Source organism: Mchenga conophoros, linkage group LG22 (assembly GCF_057382185.1).
Source record: "Mchenga conophoros isolate Kocher_MC1m ecotype Shallow Benthic linkage group LG22, M_conophoros_male_GT1.1, whole genome shotgun sequence".
Classification (NCBI taxonomy): domain Eukaryota; kingdom Metazoa; phylum Chordata; class Actinopteri; order Cichliformes; family Cichlidae; genus Mchenga; species Mchenga conophoros.
Window position 1 is genome coordinate 36,220,644 of NC_140546.1, and position 17,966 is coordinate 36,238,609.

Genomic DNA, 17,966 nt, shown 5'->3' on the forward strand with positions numbered 1-17,966 from the left:
TAAGTGGTCCGCAGGTGCGCATTCGCTGTCAAAATAAAAAACACGCACAAGGGTTAGGGTTAAATTTAAAAACTGTACTTTTGAGTTAAAATATATATTTATAATTTTAATAAATGACAAATTAAAAAGGCATGAACATTTTTTTGTATCGAAAAAATATCGAACCGTGACACCAAAGTATCGAACCGAACCGAACCGTGAATTTTGTGTATCATTGCATCCCTAATATATATGTGTATATATATATATATATATATATATATATATGTACACACACACACTGTATATATATGGTTCACAGCAGCTGGTTCATTTAGTTAACGAGAAACACCCGGAATGGCTAACCGAAGGTCGGACGGTCCTGATCCCCAAGGACCCCAAGAAGGGACCGGTCCCCTCCAACTACCGACCAATAACCTGCCTCAGTACTACATGGAAGCTCCTGTCAGGCATCATATCGGCTAAGATGAACAGGCACATGGGTCAATACATGAGCGGGACACAGAAAGGAATTGGCAAGAATACCAGAGGCGCAAACACCAGCTACTGGTAGACAGAACAGTCAGCCGAGACTGCAAGACCAGACTGACCAACCTGTGCACTGCCTGGATTGATTACAAGAAGGCCTATGACTCAATGCCCCACAGCTGGATACTGGAATGCCTAGAATTGTACAAGATCAATGGGACCCTAAGAGCCTTCATCAGGAACTCAATGGGGATGTGGCGTACAACACTAGAGGCCAACTCCAAGCCCATAGCACAAGTCACCATCAAGTGCGGGATCTACCAAGGAGATGCTCTGTCCCCACTGCTGTTCTGCATAGGCCTGAACCCCCTCAGTGAGATCATTAACAAGACTGGCTACGGATACCGACTACGGAACGGAGCAGTTGTCAGCCACCTCCTGTACATGGATGACATCAAGCTGTATGCCAAGAGTGAACGAGACATCGATTCACTGATCCACACTACCAGGCTATACAGCAATGACATTGGAATGTCGTTCGGACTGGAGAAGTGTAGTCAGATGGTAACAAAGAGAGGGAAGGTAGTCAGAACTGAGGGGATTGAACTACCAGAAGGCAACATTGCAGACATAGAGGACAGTTACAAGTACCTGGGGATCCCGCAGGCAAATGGGAACCATGAAGAGGCCGGTAGAAAAGCTGCAACCACCAAGTACCTGCAGAGGGTCAGGCAAGTCCTGAGGAGTCACCTGAATGGTAAGAACAAGATCCGGGCCATCAACACGTGCGCCCTGCCCGTGATCAGGTACCCTGCTGGGGTAATAGGCTGGCCAAAGGAGGAGATAGAAGCCACTGACATAAAGACAAGAAAGCTCCTTACCATGCATGGAGGGTTTCACCCCAAGTCCAGCATCCTGAGGCTGTACGCTAAGCGGAAGGAAGAGGGCCGGGGACTGGTGAGTGTCAGCACCACAGTCCAGGATGAGACAATGAACATCCAAGAATACATTGGGAAGATGGCCCCAACTGACCGAGTGCTCAGTGAATACCTCAGGCAGCAGAAACCCAAGAAAGAGGAGGGAGACGAGGAACCATCATGGAAGGACAGGCCCCTGCACGGTATGTACCACCGGCAGATAGAGGAGGTGGCTGATATCCAGAAATCCTACCAGTGGCTGGACAAAGCTGGACTGAAAGACAGCACAGAGGCACTAATCATGGCAGCACAAGAACAAGCTCTGAGTACAAGATCCATAGAGGCTGGGGTCTATCACACCAGGCAAGACCCCAGGTGCAGGCTGTGTAAAGATGCCCCAGAGACAATCCAGCACATAACATCAGGGTGCAAGATGCTAGCAGGCAAGGCATACATGGAACGCCATAACCAAGTGGCCGGCATAGTGTACAGGAACATCAGTGCCGAGTATAACCTGGAAGTCCCAAGGTCAAAATGGGAGATGCCCCCAAGGGTGGTGGAGAATGACCGAGCTAAGATCCTGTGGGACTTCCAGATACAGACAGACAAAATGGTGGTGGCTAACCAACCGGACATAGTGGTGGTTGACAAACAGAAGAAGACGGCCGTAGTGATCGATGTAGCGGTTCCGAATGACAGCCATATCAGGAAGAAGGAACATGAGAAGCTGGAGAAATACCAAGGGCTCAGAGAAGAGCTCGAGAGGATGTGGAGGGTGAAGGTAACAGTGGTCCTCGTGGTAATCGGAGCACTAGGTGCGGTGACTCCCAAGCTAGGCGAGTGGCTCCAGCAGATCCCGGGAACAACATCGGAGATCTCTGTCCAGAAGAGCGCAGTCCTGGGAACAGCTAAGATACTGCGCAGGACCCTCAAGCTCCCAGGCCTCTGGTAGAGGACCCGAGCTTGAAGGATAAAAACCGCCCGCAGGGGCGTGCTGGGTGTTTATATATATATATAAGTGCTTGTGTATACATACACAAACAATACACATATGCTTTCAAGTGTGTAATTTAAGTGATCTAGGTAGCTCTGTTTTGGAAGTTCAGTTAACGCTAGAAATGTGTTTTGGAGTTTGTACGTGCTTTGTCTCTAGGGGCCACCACATATATTTATATTTAAACATATATAAATAAAACCACGTTGCACCAGAAAGAGGAAACCAGCGGCTGAACAACAGCAGCACGTTTAAGCTTGATCAGCTGTTGTTAGAATGTATTTAATATTACTTTCTACTCGAGGATCTTTTTCTACAGCTGACGCTGGTAACTGTGCAGGGGCGGATGTAGCAAAGTTTAGCCAGGGGGGCCGATAGGGCATTAACAGGGAAAAGGGGGCACAAAGACATACTTTTCTTTCTTATTCTCATTTCAAATGTCGAGCTTTTAATAAATAATTATCTGACACCCAAAGTTTTAATTTGATGTAAAATGAATAGAAGTCAATTACTGTATATAGTAACTATTAAGTCTAATATATATACCCTAGTAAGCTATAGTACTTTTTCCTTTGGGAAGGTACCATCTGTGCAGTCTGCAATTTTGTTGAAGAAAGATGTTGAATCTATTTAATATTTCTTGAAAAATAATTGATTTCTGTGCATTTTTTTTCACACTGCATCAAATTAAGGTTGATTACGTTGATTAAGCATCATGAGGTGGAGCGTGAGGGGTGGTTCCCTATTTTTTATTCATTTATTTTTGTTGTTGCTGGGAGTTGGAACCCTATTAGTTAGGTTGCTTAATATTTATGCTAAGTACTCTTTAAAATACCAGAATAGGGAGGATGGTGTAGGTTTAAGTTTATTAGATTGATCAGTATTGCTGAACTATGAAATATTTTTTTTTGCATACAGGTATAACAGAATAGCTTTAGTGTCGTTGTTGTTTTAAACTTGAGTATGAACTTATACAAAATGCAGCACGATATTTAAAAAACAGTTTTGTTGATTAAAAAACACTATATCGGATTCATATCGGTATCGGCAGATATCCAAATTTATGATATCGGTATCGGACATAAAAAAGTGGTATCGTGCCATCTCTAATATAAATATATGCGGTGGCCCCTAGAGACAAAGCATGTACAAACTCCAAAACACATTTCTAGCATGTACTGAACTTCCAAAACAGAGCTACCTAGATCACTTAAATGACACAATTGAAAGCATATGTGTATTGTTTGTGTATTTATACACAAGCACTCATATATATTCTTCTTCTTTAGCTCTCAGCGAAGGCGGTCGCACTTTTCTCCTCTCCTCCTCACCCTTATCTTCCCTGCTTAGCCTCTATGTCCTTGTCTTGTCTTGTGTGCATTACTTTCCCTGGAATAGCCTCCCACTGTCGTTCTCTAAAACCTAAAAGAGAATTATGGATTTGATCAACTGGTCTCTGAATGCTATTGACACCCTTTTCTCAACGAGAAATCTGGGCTCCGGAAAGTTTGAGTGCCCTGGAGGGACTTTCCCTGCCGGATACACGATGGACGGGTGGCAGAACTGGAGGATCATGTGCCTGGCGGGACTGTCGATCGAGGACGCTGAAGATATCTATCTATTCGGAACCATGATAACAGGGTTCATGCTGATCGGAGTTGGCTTAGCCCTGGTTTATCGGAGAAATAAGAGAGCGGAACCGGCTGTTCAAACCCCCCCAAGGCTGCCCGCTGGAATCGAAATGGAACGAGGCGCGACCTCTCACAACGAACGTAATATGGTCAACACCTTGGAGACGCTTGCAGCTGCTGTGAAGGCTCAAAACAACACCATTGAGCGTATGAGGGGAAACATCAGAGAGAGGCCTGCTCAAAATGAGACCTTTGAGCGACAGTTGGAAAACATCGTGGAACGGATCACTGCAGTTGTGAGGTCTCAGAATCAAAAGAACAATAACACCATGGAACAGAAGTTTGATACCATCATGGAGAGGCTCGCGACTCTCCAACGGGAGATCGAGTGTTAAAGAGCAGCCTGAAAAATTCTCCTGGGCTGCTCGCATGGAAATTAACAAAACCAACATAAACATTGCGGATCCCCATCACGGCGCCAGCTGCAGGCCCAAGGCTGGAGCCGAACAATCACTCCCTGATAATGACTGTGTTACGGCTATTCTTCCCATCCCATGCAAGGACACCTGGATTGGCTGGAGGACTGTTTACTTAGCCTGATAGGCCGAAGGACACTGTCTCAGCTAAACTATGGACACACACACTTACACTGATAAGCACTCACTCATCCCCCCTCCCTTTCCAACGCCTTCGATGCTTGTGCCCTACCGGGGAAGATAGCAGTCAACTGGACCAGCACAGATGCTGCAGGACTGGATGCGCTGTCTACACCGGCTCTCTCTTACCCTTTACCCGCCCCTGTTGCTTGTCTTGTGTTTCTATGGTGTATTGATAGTCATGTGCTTTTGTGCTGAGGTGTTTTTTCTGTTATCAAACTGTTCTCCCACTAGGAGCTCAGTCTGAGTGGAGTTTTTTTTCTCCTCCTCTTACCTCATGTAGTGTATTTTCGTTGTTTTTTCCTATCAGCCTACCTTTCTGACATGTCTGCCCAATGTGATGTTTGTGTAAAGTTGGTCAGAAGGTTCCTTTGTAAGTGCGCATGCGCCATTAGCGTGCTGCCTGCTGTAACCCTAATTTCCCTCGGGATGAATAAAGTATTCTGATTGTTATATTCAAATAATTTAAAAAAATGTTCATTTACCTGTTATTACCACACACCAAATCCGGTCGTTGGTACTTCCTGGCTTGTGTAGCCACTAGGTAACAAAGCTCAACACTGCGCCCAGCATCCTAGAGCACTTCTGTTGTATTTTGTACGTGTTTTGAGTTTTTATGTGCTTCTGAGTTTTTACGTGTTTTGGAGTTTTTACGTGTTTTGCAGTTTTTACGTGCTTTGGAGTTTGTACATGCTTTGTCTCTAGGGGCCACCGTAAATATACTTTTATTTATTCACTCCACATAAAATGTAATAAATAAATCATATAATACAAAAACCAACTATTCACGGTTCAACTTTTAACTATTTAAATTTTCAGCTTTTTCCTTTGAAACACATTTAAAGTGAAACAACACAAAACACTGCAAATCACAACACAATTAAATATAAATTAAAATATGAAAACAAAAAGAACATGCATATTCTCTGTCATATGGGCCTGCATGAATAAACTTTCTGAATCCTTTATCATCTGCAACTGAAAATAGTTGTGCATGTTTACTATACCTTTCTAATGTGACGTTGTTGTCCCTGGCTCTCTTTCTCTGTCTCTCCCTTATGGGCAGAAATCTGTGCCATCAGAAACTGAATTTGAATAAGTTAAATTTGAATTTGAATCGCTCAGGTTGAATCTGAATTGTAACTTGAATAAATGATTTTGAAAACTGAATTTGAATTAGTCTAATTTGAAATTGAATTTATGGTTTGAAAATGATCATTACTAAATTGAAATTGAATTTTATATTTTGAAAATGAATTGATTTGCTTTGAAACTGCATTTTATCCTTTAAAAATTCAGCTCTCGAATAATTTCAGTTTCACTTCTCACCATTCAGTTTCAGTTCCAAAATCCAGTTTTTTGGAACTTACATCCGGTTCCGGTTCAAGCGCAGATTAATAGAACTACATTTTACTAGCAGACCGAAAGTGTTACCGACGGGAATCTACAGCGTCTTGAGCTGAATTAAGACTTCAGAAGTCATTCGTCATGTCGAATGACCAGCGGATAAACTCTCAGGTTGGTAATAAATGTATTACATGTATAAGAACAAGCGTCATGTTAACTAATGATAGCCGTACGGTAACTTTTATGCTTATTGTAGCTGCTAGCTAAAAACGCTAATTTAGCGTAGTTTGCCCTGAATTCAGCTTTGACAAACAAATATGATCGACTGTTTCTAGTAGAATTCCAAAGTTGTCATCTTGTACCCTCTCAGAGTACCCCCTCTGTATGCTTGCAGAGACCCCTACAGTAGGGAAACATGCAAAACGGTGCCCAAACCTTTGTATTTTAGCTTTATTTATGTCTTACACAGCATCCCAACTCTTTAGCTAACTTAATAACTTTAGCTAAAGTGAATAGTTAGTCTAATTCATTAGTGCAGCATTACTGGATCATCTCTGTTTGAAGTGATATAATATGATATATATATGATATAATATGATATACAACTACCACTGTGTTTAACTACCATAATAATTCTTAGGGTACTGAGTGCATGCTTAATTAGATTTTTTTTTTTTTTTAAAAAACATACTGCTCCATTACTATGTTAGAACTGAAACTGAATGGTGAGAAGTGAAACTGAAATTATTCGAGAGCTGAATTTTTAAAGGATAAAATGCAGTTTCAAAGCAAATCAATTCATTTTCAAAATATAAAATTCAATTTCAATTTAGTGATGATCATTTTCAAACCATAAATTCAATTTCAAATTAGACTAATTCAAATTCAGTTTTCAAAATCATTTATTCAAGTTACAATTCAGATTCAATCTGAGCAATTCAAATTCAAATTTAACTTATTCAAATTCAGTTTCTGATGGCACATATTTCTGCCCATACTCCCTCCCCGCTCTGTTCCTGTGCAAATCTAACTACCGCCCCTCCCCCTTCTTCCCAGCGCAAAGCACAAGGCTGGCATGCAGAAAAAAAGTGTGAGGGAGAGGGTGAGAGAAGGGGGGAAAAAAACACAGCTAGCGATAAGGAGCTGTTTCGCGTCGTTCACGTCAAAGACCCGGCTCTAAGAGCCGTTTCGTTCGCGACCGACACATCACTAGTGTGTTAGCCCAACTATTAGCCTAAAAATCAGTATTATATGAATCATGAGATTAAAACACACTTAAGTTGCTCTCTCTTGGTTCATCATCCAAAATGGCCAAAGGCTGATGTCTGTTTATTCGTCCCTACTTATCGTTGGTGCAGTCTATTATTCATGTCAGACTTCTCTGTGGATTTCATTTTCTGCTAACATAGTAACTGCAACCTTTTGTTCATTGTACTCCTGTATTGTCAGACAAAGTGAGTGTTTAAAACACATAGCCTCAAGCTATTTCCCTGCAATCTCACACGCTTTATCACCTAAACAAAGCTAAACACAGGTCCAAAGTTTTGTAACCAAATAAAGGGTCTGGGGGAGTTACATTTGTTACAGTTCTAAACTGCACCCTCTGATGAAGATTAGTCTCAAGAAAAGTTGGATATTGTTGAAAAAAAAACAACAACTCTCCATTTAAAATCTCTAATGCTGTGATGATCAATGGTATTGCTATAGATGATAAGAAAGTGGGAGAAATTACAGATTTTCTTAAAAGGTTTCGCTCCACTAATAGGATCATATTAGTAGATGAGCAAACCTCTAAACTGCATAGACAGGCAGTTGATATAGTAGTACCCATTCCATCCTCCCTAAACTTAAAAACCTAGCTAAGGTAATTGGCAGGGATTATGTTCTCAAGGACATTATGGCCCAAATCAGTGAGTCATCCACAAATCTTTTGCCTTCCACAGCCAAGTTACTACCTGATTTAACTGAGACCCACCCCACTAAATCCCGTGTTAGAGTTGACTCCCAGAAAGTACCACTTAAATCACTTGGTGAAGTTCAGATCGCTCCAGCAATACACGTGATCTCAGTCCATCAGAGTGAAGCATGTAGTGGAGGAACACATTGTAAAAAGGAAATACGGTACACTGCAGATTCAATCTTCGCAGAGGCTGCATCTGCAGGCTGCAAAATCCCTAAACTGAATCCTGAACCATACTTTAACATCTGGTGCTCCAGTGCTGAACTGATCAGCACTGATGTGGTCCTTCCATATCAAGCATCAGAGGTTGAGGAGAATTCTTAAAAACCTTTTATCTCCAGCAGTTGATGTATTAAAACATTTAAGCTTCAGTAGCTTACTTGCTATATTTCCACTTACCCAAATCTGATTATGGAAGGAGCCATTCAGCAATGGCTCCATTGACACAGTAACTACTGTTTTATATTCTGGAGCTCCACATGAAAGTAAGGAGAAGAAAGACAGGCTGCAGAGCTAGAGTGAAGTCTTGGGAAAACCTTCCATATCATATGTCATTACGAGAAATCTAAGATCTCTGTCCGATAAGATGGAAGAGCTAACAACATTAACCAGTCCGCACAAGACATATTTCGCATCGTCACAGCAAAATCTCCAGTGTTAAATTAACACTGGAGAGTGTCTATATGGGTCCACACCTCTGAGTGTTAAATACAACACTGTTGAGTGTTAAATTAACACTTTTGACAGTGTTATATGTTTAAAAGTAACCTAGTCAGTTTTGAAGATTAACAATGGCTAACACTGAGCAGTGCTGATTTTCTAACACTGGAATATTTCTAACATTTTGAGTTATTTTCCAGTGTTAGAAAATCAGCACTGCTCAGTGTTAGCCATTTTTAACACTCAACAGTGTTGTATTTAACACTCAGAGGTGTGGACCAATATAGACACTCTCTAGTGTTAATTTAACACTGGAGATTTTGCTGTGTTGTGCTTCTCAGAGAAGTGGGTGAATTAATTCGTTCTGGACTCAAAAAGCAAAGGAGACTGGCAAAAGGAAGGAATTTCTACTGGAATGCCACCTCGGGTCAGATTTTCATCTTGGAAGATGCTGACTGGTTGACAGGTGGGCAGCAATAAGGAAAGCGAAGGAAGTGACAGTTGATACTTTCATTGTTTTTAACACTCTTTTTCACTTCAGGTCTTTGTAAGTTATAACGCTCTTATCTGCAGCTGGCGATGGGCCAACAGCAGCACACGAAAGAGTGGCCCACAGACTCGCTGTACCAAATATTTTGAACACTGCCTCACTGTGGCAATACGGCTCTATGGAGGCAGGCAGGCCATCCCCAAGCTGCCAAAAACAGTGAATGTGCTAGACAAAGAGAAAGGAAGTGACACCTACAAGAGAAAATTGGAGGAGTGGCTTAAGGGAATAATGCAAGGACATTCTGGAGGGGTCTGAAAACAATCACCGGCCAAGACAAAGCCAGCAGAAGGTGCCCAGAATATCATGGAAGGTAGTGGGCTAACCAACAAAACTGAGTGTTTAAAACAATGAAAAGTGATCCGTGGTTTTCATGCTGTATTTTTTCTCTCTTCTTCTGTTCCTGGTAAACTCCACAGTTGCTTCGTTCCCTATTCTGACCCACTTGTCAACCAGTCAGCATCTGGCCCATGCATATGTCATCCATATCCAGTGACATGCAGCTGAGATTTGGGATGATTAATGGTCAATGAAAAATTGTTATCCAAACGGAAGTACGTGCAAAGACACAAATTTAAAATACAGTCACTTTAACGAAACAAACTGCACCATAATCTGGTTTATAGTTTTCAAAAGATGTGTACGTCTATGACATTTGCGCAATATTTCATCACTGTATGTGTATATACACATAGTGTGTATGTGCTAATGATAATGATAATGATAATGCTAGGTAAGTGAGCACTTTATGTGTATACAGTCTGTACAAAGACGTGGTTTGCAAGTTTAACTTGGACTTGTTGCTGATGTTGTGGGCAGAATACGTAGTCTTGATAAACCCAAAACATGATGGATCTGAATACTTGAGAAATTTATGATCACAAAGCATATGTGCCATAAGACAACTTATTGTAGAAACAATGGTAAAAGCATATGTGAATAAATTTGCTGAATAACCCTTTACAACTTTACATCAATAATCCTTGATGTTGAAAATAAAAGCCTCCATCAAGATTTTCACTTGATGCGATATTTAGATTGACATTTAGATTATGTTTAAAGTTGATTTGGTTAAACGTTTTCAAATGTCGTTCAATTATGTTCAAATGTTAAATTTCACATTGCTTTCTCTTGTCCTTAATGGAAAATGAAAAACATGCTGTAAAAATAAGACTTATTATTAAGCATCCAATTTCAACCTACCCCTGTATTCTTAAAGGTGTAAATTGGACTTCTGTACTATTAAGTTAAACATTTGCATTGATTAAATATGCTGATGTCATTGCTGAAAGACCCAGCGTACACAGAGGAGCTCAGGTGAGAGGCACATATTCATTTTTAATAGAATTACCTTTACCTATACTGTAACTTCATGAGTGCTGCAATGCTGCTTTGCTCTCCTTATACAGTTCCTACCTTCTCCTGCATTATAGGCGAGGATGGAACGAGTTCTGGTCTGTTTGCCCTCTGTGTTCTTTCCAGAGCAGGTGTGGGAGCAGAGAGACCAGGAGCTCCAGGGGCTCAAGGCACAGTCCTTAGGGCAAGGCACCTCGCAGATAAATGGCATAGGAAGGATGGCATCCTGGCAGAGTTGTCGATCCACATGTTCACCTGGGTGAATACAAAGAGAATTAAGGTACTGTGCCAAATTTAAAATGTGTTATAAAGTTAAAAGATAATAATAACATTCATTAAATTAAACAGGGCTAAGAAAGCAACATCAAATTTCCTTCAAAAAGTCACTTTAAAATAAAGGCTGTGAGTGTGAAATGTTGCTTTTCTTGGTGGGACTGCCAAAATGACTAAAGGGAAAATTGCACTTTCTAATGTGGTAACTAATGTAACTAATGACCAACATTGTAAATTCTTTTGCATCACAGTTTTATTGCCTTAAATTAAAAAACTGAAATAAACAGCAACAATAGATAATTTCTGGCGCCACTCTGAGCTGGCAGCCAGTATTAGTAGCTCCGGCCTGACCGAGTCCTTTTTTCTCTTTCTTTGTTGTTTCGTGTTCTTGTTTTTATATTGTGGACTGTACTACTCCACATTCGACCTCCGAATTTTATAGACAATTGTGTTTTTTATCATATTTTTTACGGTATCTGTGTCCGGAGAGTGCGTGGAGGTGTTAGCCCTCGGGGTCTCCACTGTTCTGCCTACCGCCGAGCGAGCCAACATCCCCCGCGAGGTGAGGAGGAAGAGACGCGGCACTCGGGCGGGGATCAAGCATCGCAGTAAGGTTAGGAGGTACCGGCCAGTGATTCCATTGGGTATTATGGGGAAAGTGAGATCTCTCCCCAATAAAGTGGATGAACTGCCGGCTCTAACCCGACATCAGAGGAGCTACAGGGAGTGCAGCGTGATGTGCTTCACAGAGTCGTGACTAACCGCGCTAACTCCGGACTCACACGTAAACATTCCATCTGATCCGGGCCAACAGAACAACGGAGAGTGGTATGAAGAGAGGAGGGGGCCTGGCTGTGTTTGTGAACGATAGATGGTGTAACGCTGGGCATTTATCTATCAAAGAGATGCTAAGCTGACCTCCTATTTGGTCTCCCTAAAAGGTCCCTTCATAAACTCCAACTTCTTCAAAATTCTGCAGCTCAAGTCATAACTTGCACTCCGTTAAGAGCTCATATTACCCCAGTTCTTCAGCAGCTTCACTGGTTGCCCGTAGAAGCCAGGATAAATTTTAAAATCTTACTTGTGTATCCATAAATCTGCTCCTTCATATTTGTGTGACCTGCTCACTGTTTCCCGCCCTCTCAGATCATCATCTGCTATTCATCTTACTGTTCCATCCTCACGCCTTGTTGCTATGGGGAACAGAGCTTTCAGTCGCTCTGCTCCTCGGCTCTGGAACTCTCTTCCTCCAGCCATAAGAAATATTGACTCCCTTTCCATATTTAAGACACAGCTCAAAACACATCTGTTTAAACTGGCTTATTCGCTTTAATGCTGATTTTATCTGTTGTCAAGCTCTGTTTTGCCATTTTAACTTATTTTATATATTTTATGACTATTGCTCCTTTTATTAATTTTGTTCTTTGTAAGGTGACCAAATAAAATGTATTATTATGATTTATTATTATTAAGCTGCTAGCGGTTAGCATGAGATCGTACTATCTACCGCGAGAGTTTCCACACGTCATTATGATAGCTGTGCATGCCCCGCCCTCTGCTAACGCTGCAGCAGCCTGTGAGGTCCTGCACACTGTAACCAGCAGACTCCAAACACAGCACCCTTAGGCCCTTTTCCTGCTCTCTGGAGGCTTAAATCACATCTCCCTGTCGTCCACTCTCCCCACCTTCACCCAGTACGTCACCTGCCACACCAGAGACAATAAAACATTGGACTTATTGTATGCCAACACCAAGGAGGCATACAGCTCATCACCTCTCCCTCCCCTGGTTCATCTCCAGCCTGTGTATAATCAGGGGTGCACATAAGACCTGCAGGGACACTGGCCCTCGTGGACTGGGATTGGGGGATTGTTATCCTGCCATAACAGAATAACACAACCAGATAAAGGACCGAGCAGACAAGGAATTTTACGAGCGGCAAATAGTTCATCACATAGCATGAGTGTTTCTGCGGAGGGACTCGCCTGACCATAAGTCCCCCAATGGAAAGTGTGGTGGTGGGGTACGCCATGTCTCCCAACTGCCTGGTGCACATCACCACTCCTCACCTATAATTAGAGTTGGTGGGTTTAGCACACAGGCAGCAAGCCACCCACTTGTCACAGCGATTGCTAGCTACCTGCCTGAGACTGTGCTGTCCTTAAAGTGGAAGTGTGGGCCTTGTCGATGCCCATCGTCATTGTTGCAGCACTGGCAGTCCTACACCCAAGCCTTGTCGCTGCAGCAGCTCGGCACAAATGCCTTGACACTGCAACAGCAGCAGTCACCACCCAGCACATCATCAGTCTTTCCACCTGGATCAGTCAACATCGGGACCGCACCCAATTCCTATGGCTAGGACAAGGGCTGCCTGGATAAGCCAACACTGGGCCCAAGCCAGAGAGTGATTCCCTATCCACTAGAGATTGAACATGAGCAGAGACTAAGCACACTACATCCATTCCAGTTTCAAGGCTGAGGGCGGTCAGGCCCCAGCCTCAGCCTCCAGAGTTAGCCAGTATTGGCTGTGCAGGACACGAAGGCCTTCTTCTTCTGCTTGTCCATCCACCCTTTAATTCTACAGTTTTGACTTTTAAATTTGTTTTGTTCTACAGCAACTTGCTCTGTTTATACTATCTCTTTCTCTATGTGTGTGTTTAAAAGATTGTAATGCTATGTTCTAAAGCTGTAAGACTCCAGAGAACCACAGAGGAGAGTCATGGCAAAAGTGGCGAACTTTCCCTGGAGTTGCCGGCCGATCAAATTTAGCCCAAGAGAGTAGCGATGACTCATTCAAGAGGTCACAAAAGACCACAGAACAACATCCAAAGGACTGCAAGCCTCACTTGCCTCAGTTAAGGTCAGTGTTCATAACTCCACCATAAGAAAGAGACTGGGCATCAACAGCCTGCATGGCGAGTTCCAAGACGAAAAACACTGCTGAGTAAAAAGAACAAAAAGGCTCGTCTCAGTTTTGCTAGAAAAGATCTTGACAATCCCTAAGTCTTTTGGGAAAATACTCTTTGGACTGATGAGACAAAAGTCAAACTTTTTGAAAGGTTCGTGTCCCGTTACATCTGGTGTAAAAGCAACACAGCATTTCAGAAACGGAGCATCATACCAACAGTAAAATATGGTGGTGATAATGTGATGGTCTGAGGCTGTTTCACTGCCTGGTACACTTTCTGTGGTAATGGAACCATAACTTCTACTGTCTATGGAAAGAGAATGTCCAGCCATGTGTTTGTGACTACAAGCTGAAGCACACTTGGGTTCTGATCCAAAACACACCTGCAAGTCCACCTCTGAATGGCTAAAGAAAAACAAAATGAAGACTCAGGAGTGACTTAGTCAAAGTCCTGACCTGAATCTGACTGAGATGCTCTGGGATGAGCGATTCATGCTCAACCCTCCAACATGGCTGAATTACACCAATTCTGCAAAGACGAGTGGGACAGAATTCATCCACAGCGCTGTAAAAGATTCATTGCCAGTTATTGCAAATCTTGACTGGAGTTGTTGCTGCTAAGGGTGGCCAAACCAGTTTTGGAGATAAAATATCTGTATTTCAGGTTCGGGACCATGCCTACAAACACACCCCTTCTGGTTCTTATCTGTAGGAGCTGCTATCAGTCCCCTCCGAGGCCTTCCCCAAACCAGAGCTCAATTCATGTTTAAGCCATTCACCTTTATCTACTAAAAACACTGTCAAACCTAAAACATACAGGACATGGGCCCAGGTAATGAAATTAGATTTAGGGGCAATCCCTTTTTCACACAGGGTCATGTCATCCCCTTAATAATAAACACCTTCTTTTAGAAACAGCATTTTGTATTTAACTAGTAACAAACAAAACCCGAAACCATAACTCACAGAACAACATGCAGGAAAAAACATAAGGAGGTGACATAGGGGATGAGGAGTGGAGAATGAAGCGCAGAGAGACACAGATATTCACCAAGTTACACAGACAGTGCAAGGACAAACAGAGGCAAACACACACTATAAATACACACCAGGTAATGAGGAAATGACACGCAGGGGTGGAGACAGCTGAAACTAATGGCATAACGAGACACAGACCTTCAAAGTAAAACAGGAAACTCACAAACTGTTTTGCACCACAAACTCCGGGACATGAACAGAGCACAGGGGAGAAGAACACAGGTAGGAACAATAAAACACTAAACACCAGAACCAAAACCCGAAGAACTAAGAAAACAAGAATTAACCCGAAACATAAGATGCCACCGATAATAAACACAAAACACTGGGTCTAACAACCCAGGACCATGACACAGTTCGACTACAACAACAATAGACCACAAACTCAGAATCCCAAGATTCTGCCTCCTCAGGCAAGAAGCTGACGAGCATAAAATGCAAAACTGCAAAACTACCAGACTGAGAAGCAGCTTAATTCCAGAAGCTGTGAGACTTCTCAATGCATAAATGGAGAAAAACTGATATTGCAGCACCTTAACCACTACTGACACTTACTGACACCATCACTTTATCACTGCTGGTCATCAAGGCCTTTTGCTGCTAAAGTAGTTATACCTACATTCTATATCCAAACTCCATACTGGTACTCAGGTTGTTGCACTCTATTTATCGTATTATTTTATTACTTGTTATTCTGTTTTCTTAACCCCCCCCCCCAAACTATTTATTTATTACTTTTGAAAAAAAAATTCTGTTTCTTCGTTATTCTCTTTCTTTTTTCTTTTCGCTCCGGGACCGTGTGTACATAATTTTGTTCACCTCATGTAAACATGTGATGCAAATGACAAGAAAGCTCCTTGAATCATTGAATCCTTATGTCTGTGTAAGTGAGAGGAAAATCCCTGAGGCAAAGTAGCTATACACTCACACTAGAACATGATGAAATTGGTCATAACAGCACAAACAATAGGGAAATCTACATTAAATACAGTAAATACAGTGTTGGGCAAGGAGCATATTGAGATTAACCAGGATAGAGGACAAGAATCTCTGCATCAGTCAAAGTGAAAAGACTGACCTACATCACACTGACTACAACCTAAAAAAATGATTCATTTACATCATCGATGTAGTGTGTCTCATTGCCAAACAATTCTAAACCACTGAGACTTTTACTTTAAACATATGCATTTCTAAAATGATGCTATCTTTTGATTGTGAAAAACACACAGAGATGTGAATGGGACGGCAGACTACGATAAAATCATCGATGGACTACTTAGAAATAAATAATCATCCTAAAAGGTGTAAGAAACATCCCAGCACAGGTGCCACACAGCCTCCTAAAGTATGATGTACATAACACATTATCACCCACCCTTAGGCGAGCTTTCACAGCAGCTTTAAAGGCACGTGCATCATGATGAGTGGATGTCTATCAACAAATTTATAAGCTACTGTCCAATTTTCCAGAGCGTTCTCACTCCCGAGGCGTAACATGTCGACGTTTTGTCACGTCCCGCGGCGTTCCTGAGGAACGCGAAAGGAGACCTTCGGCGTTCTTATGGTACGCGGCGGGTTATTGCTGGAATCCAGTGCAATGACGCTCCCGCGGTAGTAGACGTTCCAGCCCTGTATTCCAGCCCTAAACCTAACCTTATCCCTAGCCCTGACCATAACCTTATTCCTGACCTTAACCAGGACTTTAATGATGTTAAATAGCGTGTTTCTAAGCGATTTGAAGAAAAAGAGCGAACATGTGTAGGTTCAGTCCAGACGGTTCTCATATTTCTTCTTTTTCCGAGGTCGTCATTTAGGAACGTGGTGGGTAGCCGAAAACGTAATATGGTGACGATTTGTCACCTAGCGTAAAATGTTACGCTTTGGGAGTGAGAACGGGTTGAATTTTCCATTATCAAGATAAAATTCACTCATGCTCACATCTTACTCCTTATTGTGCTTCCATCTGTGTGACATGCCTAGTGTGAAATGTCAGTGCCAACTGAAAGACAACTGTGTGATAAAGCCAGTGCGAGTGGGACCGCAGGTCACCTGTCATCCATACCTGCACAGAGGGCAACAGGAAAACTCAGTGACAGTGGAGAAATGCCCCTGACTTTCCACTGGCACTGTTTCTGTGGTGATGGCACATAGTGTGCCAAAATTACATAAAGTATTTTTAAAGTAGACAATTTTAAGCATAATTGTCACGTGACTCTGTGTGAATTACACCTTCTGTAAACATTATCTTCTGTCTACTCAGAGAGACCTGACTACAGAAAATCATCAGTGTTTTGAGTTTTCTACAGTATGAAGATAGTACCCTGGGGATGTTTTGCTAGCAGAGTGATAGATAATTTATGGAAAGTGTCAAAACACCACAGTAGCTTTTGCTTGGAACCAAAACTTAAAGGCAATCTCCAAGCACTTCAGAGACCAGCTACTCCTAAACCTCGGACTAGGATAAATATGTTCACATATACTCACCGTCACTATTGACACACTGGACCTGAGGGATCTGGATTCCTGGTCCACACTTCTCATTATCTGGGATGCAGTCCTCCAGTTTAACCACCAGCCAGTCGTAGCAGCTCGGGTCTTCACATGGTATGGCCTCCACCAGGTGGGGGCAGTTTCCTGTCCCACCTGTTGGTTCATTGATGATTCTCCTCTTCCTCAATTTAAAGCCTTTGGGGGAACAACAGAAATCTAATGAGCTACATGATCTCAAACTAATAAACCATGGCTACCCCTGTGTGTAAGCTTGTGTACAACTGTAGCATATTTTTTCACCAGATGTTTTTTATTGAAATATTTCTTTTAACAGTCCATTGTTACATGTAGCACAAGTGACTGAGATCATGCTTTTGCTGGAGCAGCTCCAAAACTGTGGAACGGTCTCCCTTTAGAGATTTTTAGTTTTATTTTCGTTGTTTTTAGTTGATTCTATGCGGTTTTATCTTGTTTTTTTAAATATAGGGCTGTTTTAATTTTTATGTATTGTGTGTTTTATTTATTTATATTTGCTGTTTTCTGTTATTCTATTGTTTTTGACCTATTCTCTGTACGGCACTTTTGTCCTGTGCCTGGTATTTTAAAGTGTTTTATAAATAAAATTGGATGGATTAGGAGTTAAATTAACAAAGATTCAAAGAACTTTGCATGATGAATAATGCAATGCATATATCCATCACACCCGCTACTTCCACAA

At 42.0% G+C, this 17,966-nt stretch overlaps 1 protein-coding gene across 1 annotated transcript in view; it reads right to left on the bottom strand.

Moving 5' to 3' along the window:
• Positions 1-17,966, bottom strand: part of thsd7aa (thrombospondin, type I, domain containing 7Aa) — a 158,012-nt gene that overhangs the window by 61,662 nt on the left and 78,384 nt on the right. Inside the window, exons 6-7 of the mRNA XM_085263407.1 lie at positions 17,243-17,443; positions 10,597-10,791 (exon numbers count right to left, since the gene is read on the bottom strand). Of these exons, the coding sequence (XP_085119533.1) occupies positions 10,597-10,791; positions 17,243-17,443 (396 nt within the window). The remainder of the gene's footprint in view (positions 1-10,596; positions 10,792-17,242; positions 17,444-17,966) is intronic.